This window comes from Sciurus vulgaris (genome assembly GCF_902686455.1).
Source record: "Sciurus vulgaris genome assembly, chromosome: 7".
NCBI lineage: Eukaryota > Metazoa > Chordata > Mammalia > Rodentia > Sciuridae > Sciurus > Sciurus vulgaris.
In genome coordinates, this window is record NC_136467.1 from 38,152,451 (window position 1) to 38,162,201 (window position 9,751).

The 9,751-nt window shown below is 33.8% G+C and overlaps 1 protein-coding gene across 2 annotated transcripts in view; it reads left to right on the forward strand.

Annotated features, from left to right (window-relative positions):
- Positions 1–9,298, forward strand: part of KIAA0408 — a 31,549-nt gene extending 22,251 nt beyond the window's left edge. For both annotated transcript variants that reach the window (XM_079146253.1, XM_079146254.1), the window contains exons 5-6: positions 1,413–2,748; positions 4,873–9,298. In XM_079146253.1, the coding sequence (XP_079002379.1) occupies positions 1,413–2,748; positions 4,873–5,046 (1,510 nt within the window). In that variant the 3' untranslated portion in view covers positions 5,047–9,298. The remainder of the gene's footprint in view (positions 1–1,412; positions 2,749–4,872) is intronic.
- The last annotated feature ends 453 nt before the right edge of the window (positions 9,299–9,751 follow it).

Consider the following 9,751-nt stretch of genomic DNA (forward strand, 5'->3'; position numbering starts at 1 on the left):
TCTATTGAAATAGTTTATGCCTGAGAGTCACTTATTTCTCTACAAGTAATATTAATATAATTGAGGAACATACAGTTTTCAGAATAACATTGTAAACATTTCTATACACATGCAACAAAAATGCTATTTCATTTCAGAAACAGTATGTAATTTCAAGAGTATGTTTTAACCAAATTGTAAAATTAATTTGGAATTCTCTGTATAGTAAACAAAGATGGATTATTTGAAGAATAATATGCTTCTCTTATAAAGCTACAACAGTATGTTTTCTTATTTTTCTTTAGCCTTTGAGATGTTCAGAGAGAATTTTTGTGCCGATTCGAAATAGATTTTTCTTAGCCAAGTATATTTCGTACATAATTTCCCTGTTGGCCCGTTTAGCTTCTCCTACCATTCTTAGTGGGTATTTGTCTGTACTTTATAGTCTGCTACTTTGTAATCTTTTATAAGTTGCATTGATATAAATGATTAAAATGTGTGGATATGATTAAGCTGTATTTGTGAATCCACATTGTTGCTACATTTAACATTTTACTTAAATATCTCAGAAAAGATTTAAATGCCACTTTTCTTTTATAAACCACATCTCATATAAGGCTCCATTATCACCTAATAGCCTTAGGAAAAAAGTTCAGTATCTTTAATATGTAATTCAAAGACTTTACAACTTGTCCTGATCTAATGTTTCTCTCTCATTTTTCATCATCCTCCCCACTTTGCTTTAAATCCATGCATACCACAGTGCTTATTGTTCCTTGAATAGCCACATTATTTTTATCATACCTCCCTTTTGCCTATATGCCCTTTACTGGGCTCATCTAAGAAATTTTTTTTAAATCTCACTTTTCTTTCAAACCCAAGTGAGACCTTCCATTTGGAATCATTCACATATCCTTTTATTCAGATTTCTATCTTACTACTTAAATGTTATTTCAAAATCAAGGGGTTGAGGTTGATGTCACATTACATAATAAATAGGAATTTCATAGGCAAAAAGAAAGTAAGGAAATAGCAGGAGAGAAACTATAGAAATGAGAAGGTCAATAGCAGAAACTCAAGAGAACATAATATAGTTTAAGTCTAGTTTGTAGTTTCAGGTAATATAAATAATGAGAGAGACATGATCAAAAAGATAGTTTGAGACACAGTACATAGAGTTGTAAGTTGCATAGATATAAATCATTAAAATGTATGAGTATGATTAAGAGCCTTGAATGTAACATTGAGAAGTGGACTTTATCATTCAATAAAGTGGACTTGAAGTTTTAATTTAGGGGAGTTATAGAATTGTGCTTGAAGAAATTTTGATTCCATTTCCTGATGCAGAAATCCATTGCATAAGCCATATTTTATTTTAAGAGCTTGTTCTAAATAAAGTCATCACTAATATACCTTGTTTTGTAATTATTCAGAATGAAGTCAGACTCTTTCCTTCAGGAAATTCCAAATGTAATCAGTGTTCCTCATGGTGACCCCTTGATCAAAAATGGCCAGTGCATTCTTCCAATCAGTTTAGAAAAAGAAAAACAGAAAAATAGACAAACTCTGAGCTGTACCAATATGCTCCAAAGCAATTCTGCGAAAAAATGTGGAATCAATACAACTGATTTGCAAAGAAATCAGACCCCACCAATTCCTCCTCCAAGAAGCACCTCTCGAAATTTTCCCAGCTCATATTCTGAACTAGCCCAAGAAAGATTGAAGGAAAGTGTAGACCACAACAGCTGGGTGGCCCAGGAGGGTCAAGGTGAAAGGATCTGCAGTCTTCATTCCCTTTTGAGGCTGCAGGAGATGCCTACGTCATATCCAGAGGAAGGGAAGACTATGGAAGATGATATGATGTTTTCCTCTTTGACACGAGGAGTCAAAATAGACAGCAAGCCTCCAGTTAATGAAGATGGACTTGGCATATGGTCAAGTGACATTGAGATAGGTGCAAAAAAGAGCCCCTCTTCTTTGTGGTTTCAGAAAACTTGCTCTACCTTCAATATGCCAAAATTTGAAAAAGGGATCCCAGATCATCCTGCTAAATCTCATTCTGATCTTTATGTAGGTAATGGCCGTAGTTCCTCCGTGACACAGAGCGGTGGTCCACCTAGAAGTTTCAGTTGTGGCTTTGAAAGGACTGCAAGGAATGAAAAGTTAGCAGCAAAGACTGATGAATTTAACAGAACTGTATTTAGAACAGACAGAAATTGCCGTGCAATACAGCAAAATCAAAGCTACTCAAAATTGTCTGAGGATCTTAAGCCCTGTGATACCTTAACTACTCCTGTTGGTAGCGTATCAGATATATCAAGTAGTGACAGTGTAACTGGTATTCTGAAAACCAGTGCCCACATGCCTGTGCCTATGGAAAATATGTCCAATAATCCTACCAAATCCACAGCAGTTCTGGTCAGACAAATTCAGGAACACATAAATCCTAGCAGTTATCGGAATATGCTCCATGAGCATGATTGGAGACCAAACAACTTGTCTGGCAGACCGAGGTCAGCTGACCCCAGGTCAAATTATGGTGTTGTGGAAAAGCTGCTGAAAACCTATAAGACATCAACAGGATCTTCACAGCAAAATTCTAAGTGTTTCCTGGATAATTGGACCAAATGTAATTCTGATGTCAGTGGTGGTGCTACATCAAACCAGCATTTAGAAATGCTTCAAATGGAGCAAGAGTTGCAGCAAAAGACAGCTTTGTGTGGGCTACAACAAGTGAAGCAAGGAGTAGATTGGAAAAAGGTAACAGAGGTAAGAAAGCAAATTACACACTTTGGTTGAACAGCATCCGTATTTAGCAGTGGCTAAGTTCAGTTCATTTGTCCATTCATGTAAATAGAATGTAGACCCATGTTTGGCATCTTCTTGACTTCTTGACTCTTTGTGAATAAATATAACTCAGCATGAATTTAACATGTAGTTTTTAAGACGAGGGAATAGTATACTATAACTTAAAAAAAATAACAACAATATAATGAGTGAACTTAAGAACATCAGGAATATCAAATATGTGCTGTTTGTTTATTTAAAATTATTCAGAATGTACATTTCTGATTTACAGAATTTTCTTTTAAGGATTATTTTTAAGTATGTGGAAAATATTTTTTAATAATTTTAACTTTTCAGTTATTAACTGTGATTCAATCATTCTCAGCATTTGATTCATGTTCTCATAAGATTTATCACGTGAATGTGAATCTGGGCAAGACACATCACATCACTTAAACCAGTGTTTCCCAAACTCCTTTATCTATAGAACTAAAAGTCATTATATGGAAATAAGGTCATTCCTATGTGTATCTATTCTTAGCATGAAAATTGCCAAAAAAAAAAAAAAAAGAATGGGTATTTAAATAAATTGTTATCCTCCTGTTGTTGTTGTTGCCCATTCACAAGAGTACAGTCTTCATTAAGGAGAAAAAGAGGTCACAGAAATTGGAATTTACAATGAAGAGTTAAACAGTAGTCCCATCTTGTGCATGTAATTTTAAACAATATAACTTACAAGAAGTTACAGGGCGACATGTTGTTATCCAACATTACAAAGACCAAAGTTTTGCCTAAAGTGAAAAGTATACAACATGGTTTTAAGTTATGTAGATTGACTTCTATTGTAAAAATTTATTTTTATGTCTTTCAAACTCTGTAAAAATATGAGTTTTCTTCCATTTTATCAGAAATCTTGCCTAACTACAAAGGGTAGAATTAATTATCTTGCTTTTGAATTTTTCTACTTTGTAGTTAAGATCATAAATACCAGGAAGATCTTATAGCTGGAGATGGGAAATGGAAACATGCACATTAGCCAGCAAAAATTCTCACTGACTAACAAGAAACACAGCATTTCCTTTTTGTGTGTATTGATTGAGGGTTTGCAAGAAGGCTACTCTACTATAGATCTTTAGGAGTGGGTTTTTTGTTTTGTTTTCCCCATGAACAAATTTGAAAAGTAAATCTCCAAGGAGAGAAAAAGACAGATTATTGTCAGACTAAAACTAAAATTTAGTAGAACTGACGCCATCTGCACTGCTTATCTCAGATGAAAGAACACAAGTTTTGCTTAAGGTTAGTTAGAATCAAGGGTATAAAATGTATAATGGAAGCTTTTTATTTAGGATCAATGCATGCTTTTCTTTCATTAAATAAAAAGAATGAAAGAAAGATGAGAAAAAGTTTTTCACTCATCAGGTGCCCAATATAGGTAGCAACACTTCATTAGCAATTAAAATAAAGTTGTATTTAAAAGTATTTTAGGGTTGGGGATGTATCTCAGTAGTAGAGTGCTTGACAAGCATGCATGAGGCCCTGTGTTTGATCTCCAGCACTAAAAAAGAAAAATAAAACTATTTTAATGATAATTTTTGAAGCTTTGTATGATAGTAACACAATGGTCATTAGTTTTTTAAAAAGTGGTCAGGTAAGTCATTTAATTTGTGTACCTCTTGCTTATGACCTCTTAAAGTGTCCAGTAACTTGACATAAATGAACAGTTTCTTTTAAATTATCTTTATTTTCAAAAAACACTAAAACATCCTAATATCCCACTAAGAAACATCTGCAGTTCCATTATATTGAAGTTATTTTACCTGAACTTTTGAATCTTTCATTTGTAGTTCTGAAATGACATCAACTCCATCATAATTAATCAGTGCGAGGAGACATGACAAGATTATAAAGTACCATATTTCATATTAAAATTGGAATTTTGATTAAAATATTCAAGGGCACAAATATTAGACAAATGCCTTCTTCAGTTTTCAGTGCTTTCCTTTGCTTGTAAATTTGCTATTACATGACTCCCATAGTTGAAATCCATAATGTATTAAGCCCGCTGTTGGTTTTGTAGTGAGATAAATGCCTTCATTTGTGTCATAGGAATCCATGGTGGTGAAAGTCTCACATGGAAAAGGATTTTCCCGACCTGCCAGACCAGCAAATCGCCGTCTCCCATCCCGATGGGCATCCAGATCTCCATCAGCACCACCTGCCTTGAGAAGAACTGCCCAGAGTGATACCATTTCTCTGAGATCTGAGGCACCCATGGTCTAAGTCTCTAGTCTGGATTGCTAGATTACGAAATTTCTAGTCCCAATTGCCAAACTTAACATTCTGAGTGTTTACAGTCAATCCTGTTCTCTTCGGTATCGTTCAAGATCACTGGGACGAGCAATTTCAATCTTAACTTTCCATCAGTCTTCAGTGTTTTTAATCTATGGAATAATTATCTCCTCGTATTTTGATTTCTTAGGTCAGAATTTTTTAATGCCATCTTCATTAATTTTCCAATATGATTAAGTTGAAACAATGTACAATATTGTATATTCTAACTTTCTTGCAAGTGCAGAAAGCAAGGTTATGTGCATGGCCACGTGTTTGTAGGTGCATGTGTTGTAATAGGAAGCATTCTGGTATGTATTTAGGTAAGAAAAACGTATGTGCTCGTGTTGACTTTGAAATTATAACGTGTATAACTATGTATTCTTCGTGTTTATTTAAAAGTTTTGAAAATATACAGTACTATTTTGTATACCTTTTAATAGGTATCACCTAAGGCATTTGAGGTTCATACATTAATTAACCACTCCCTTGGTCCACAACTACATTAAAAAATAAGAATTATAGACATATCTAGCATTGGTAGTTTTCTAAATATAGCTCATAAATGGCTTCTTAACCCATATTAGGACAAATTAATAGCATTGACTTTCTTGTTTATTTTAAATAAAGACATCACACATTTAACAGATGAGCCTTCTAAAGCAAGCATAAAATGTTCATGATGCTTTTATACATTGCTTGGTAGTCTTGTATGGCTTTAACTGTATACTTGATTCTCAGAGCCAGTGTCATAAGACTGCCTCATGAATGACAGGACTAAATAATGAATTTATTTCTTCAACCTCAGTAATAGTCCTTAAATGGGATGCACAAAGAAATTAAATCATGTTGAAGTTTACCTTTTCTTGACATTGTAGTAAGCTTTTAGTTCAGCTACTTTATCTGGATTCATACACATTTAGAGGTAAGTTATTTTTCCCCTAATCTTTTCCCTTAAAATTAATAGATAAAAGACTAATTCACTTTTTTAAAAAAGTAAGATCAGGAATAATTTTATTGAGAGCTGAATTGTAATATATTTCTTAGAATGTACTACCAAAAAAATAAAAAGCCTTAAACTAAACTTTGGCATTTATAGGAGTAAAAGGAACAGAAATGTGTATCTTGGCTACATTGTCCATACAGTGAACACATAAAAACTGTGTTGAGAACTGACAGAAATATAGGTATATTGAAGTGTTTGGCATTTTACATGGAAGATTTTAGAAGCAGCTTTTTTCTCCATTGTCTTTATTTAAAAATAATAATGTTATTAGGTAGAGATTAATTTTATTTAAGCTTTTCTTTGCCAAAAACGGCTAAGAAATACTTAATGACAAATGTATTCAAAGAGTCTTCTTCCTTTGATATTCTAACAACTTAGAGGAATTTACTTTATTATACCATGCCCTGAGGTAACATAAATAATTTGCAAATCACAATTGCCTTAAAAGGCTCAAGACTGTACCATGGTGATGGCTAGATTCATGTGTTATGACAAGAGCTGAATTAAACTTCTAGAATGTGAGCTGGATCCTTTGGTAAGTAAGGGCTACAGATTCATTCTCCTAATTCTTGTTTCCATCAGGAAATAGCTTTCCCCAAAGGAAATACATAAAAGAAAAGTAGCCTATATACCAAGTGATACCACTCTAATTATATGCTTTTTGATAAGAGGGGAGAAAAACACTAGGAAGTTGCTACCTTGGGTCATGAAATGATGGACCTATTAAGGAAATGTTGCTGTTGTCAGTGGTGCTCAAATACTGTGCACACATCTGTTCCTCTTCATCCCTGTACCCCAGGCAGTCTGGTATGATCTGTGGTCCTACCTTTACCTGCAAATTAGAATATTGAAACTCTCTTTTAAAAACGAATTCCCAGATCTCCCCCCTAATTATTACAGAGAAATTTCTAGGAGTGGAGAGTGAGAGTCTTTAATAAGACGAAACAAAGCAATGCAAGATATTTGATAACCAGGCAGATTTGGAAGCAATGGCTTTGATGATAAGTGAATGACGAGGTGTCATGGGTGGTTACTTTTCTTCCCTGGAACTTGCCTTCGCTATCTATAAATTAAAAGTTATATTGCCAGTCTTCATAATTTTAAGCCTCTTTTTCTATTATTTGACTGAACCAGTGGGACCATTTTAATGTCTTTTAGGTTGACTAAAATCATAGAATATTAGAGCTTAAAAAAGAACTAGTATCTAGTCCAACCCCAGAACTGTAAAACTGAAGAAACTAAAACATTGAGTACTCTTGTGTTTTCTTTTAAAATATTTTATAGTTTTTTATGGAAAAGTCTGTCGGGTAAATGAAAATCATCCTTGAAAAATATTTTTTGATGTATCGTGATTTTTAACTGATAATTTTTCTACTTTGGATGGGCATTTTCTCCCCAAAAACATATCCTTCATTATGCCATCATTGCTGGATTTAAAGGATTTATAAACATTCACAAAAATGTTTGATTAGGAACATATTTATAGATGTTTTCCTAATAGACTTTTGAGAGGAAATCTTACATTATTTCACAGGGGATTACTGATATTATTAGCTGATCTCAGAAAGGAATAAGAATAATGCAGAAAAGAGTGCTTGAGTTTGTGTGTGTGTGTGTGTGTGTGTGTATGTGTGCGTGTGTGTTTTATGTGTGTGTGAGTTAAGCTTGTGTTTGTGTGGTGTCTGTGAATTTCTGTGTATGTTTATGGTATGTACATATACTAGCTGCTCATCTAAGTTTTCCGTATTGCTTTAGGTCCCAAAGCCAAATATAACAATACAATGATGGTTTGTAGAATTTACTGTTTCAAAATTTATCCATAAGTTCATTTGTTTTCATATGCAGTGAACATAATATTTCATTTTGCTAATATTTCTCTAAAAGATGATTTACTTTTACATAGATGATTTAAGCAGGCTCCATATCACCCTGAGAAAATACACAGACCTGAAAAAGAGTACCTACCTCCCTAGAAAGATCCTTCAAATTATTTTTAAGCACATTTGCTGTTAAACAATCACTTGCTGTTCAAATTTCCTCCAGCCACTGGAAGCTATGAAACAAGTTTGGAAACAGCCACGGTAGCATTTATATATACTGAGAATATTTGTATTTTTCTCCTTTTCTATAATGAACTCTAGTAAAACTAAGAGTCTTATAAAGTCTAAACTCAAATGTATACAGTTCAATCTAGCTTCTCCTAGAATATTGCTAGATAGTAGAATTTAAGCCAATCTGCCTGACTTCCTGCTGCCAGCCCCAAACAACCCCTGGACAGTTCCTCGTACACTGACATTCACTGTGCCCTCTTAGCTGCTAATTAAGTATGATTAAAGTTTTCTTTGAAAAGAATATTCACCTCTGAAACTTGCATTTACATGATAAATTATTTTTCAGCAGATTCAAATTTCTAGCATAGCACCATTTTGCTTCAAAATCTGCATGTTTTTCTTAAGTAGCAAGTGCTTTTATTAGAAGTTACCACTATGTCTTATTCATCTCACCTAGAAAGCATGCTCCTTCTAAAAATGGAACATTATACTGCCAAAGAAATCAAAAAGAAAATTGGAGGAGTGGTCCTTCAGGCAAGAGTCAAAGATTGCTACTCTATCATTTTTACTCCACAGATTTTTCTTATTGCAGGAAACAATCTTTGTCTCAGTGGAAATCAAATCACAAGACTTAAAATCAGATCCGTATGCCAGTTATCCTTATGAATCCTATAGGTCAGATTGATACATGCTGGAGGAAAAAATTTTCATATGTAGCTATGCAGAAGACTAGAAATTAGGGAAGAGTCCAGGTTTAGAGGGACCTTAGAAGTCACTCAGAACAATCTCACTGAGAGGTGAGGAACCTGAGACTTGAGAATTCTGTGTGACTACCAGGCTTACAGGGATGAAATCTGAATCTTCACTTGAATATTCGTGTCCTGTTTCTGTGTATAAATGTTCTATATCCATCTTTGACTTAAAGTTTGCAAAGCACATTTGTATTCGTGACTTGCTTGCTACTTAGAACAAACTTCAAGGCAGGCTTTGTGATTTCTAATTGCAAAAGAAAAAATTAAATAGTCAATAATTAGAATAAATAATGTCTCACAATGATGTTTTGAAAAACAGGTGGCTCTTCAGACACCTGGCTTAGGCTCTTTTTCAAAAAAGAAGAAGAGAAAGAAAGAGGGAACAGGTTTTTTTTTTATTTTGTTATGGTTATGCATGATTATTTTTCCTCTCTTTGAGCATTTCTCTTGATTCCGCCTTTCAATGATGTTATTCAAAAATCTTACTCTTAATTTATATGGTTTTAACAAATTCGAGAAGTTGTGAACAAGGCTCACTTTGGAAAAATATTTTCTACTTTTGATGGCTATGCTGTTTTTGTATCAATTTTGTATGTAGGACATGATATTTATGGTAAAACCAATAATTAGCTAAGCAATCTTTAACTAGCATCAACTGAATCCTGACCTTCTCAGTCTTCAAAAGAATCACAGAAAAGTTTCACGCTGTATAACTTACATGTACTCCAGAATAAATGAGAGCATTTCACTTGAAGCATTGTCTTAGTCCATTTGTGCTAATTAACAAATTACCCGAAACTGGGAAATTTATAGAGAACAGAAATATACTTTTTGCAGTTCTGGAGGCT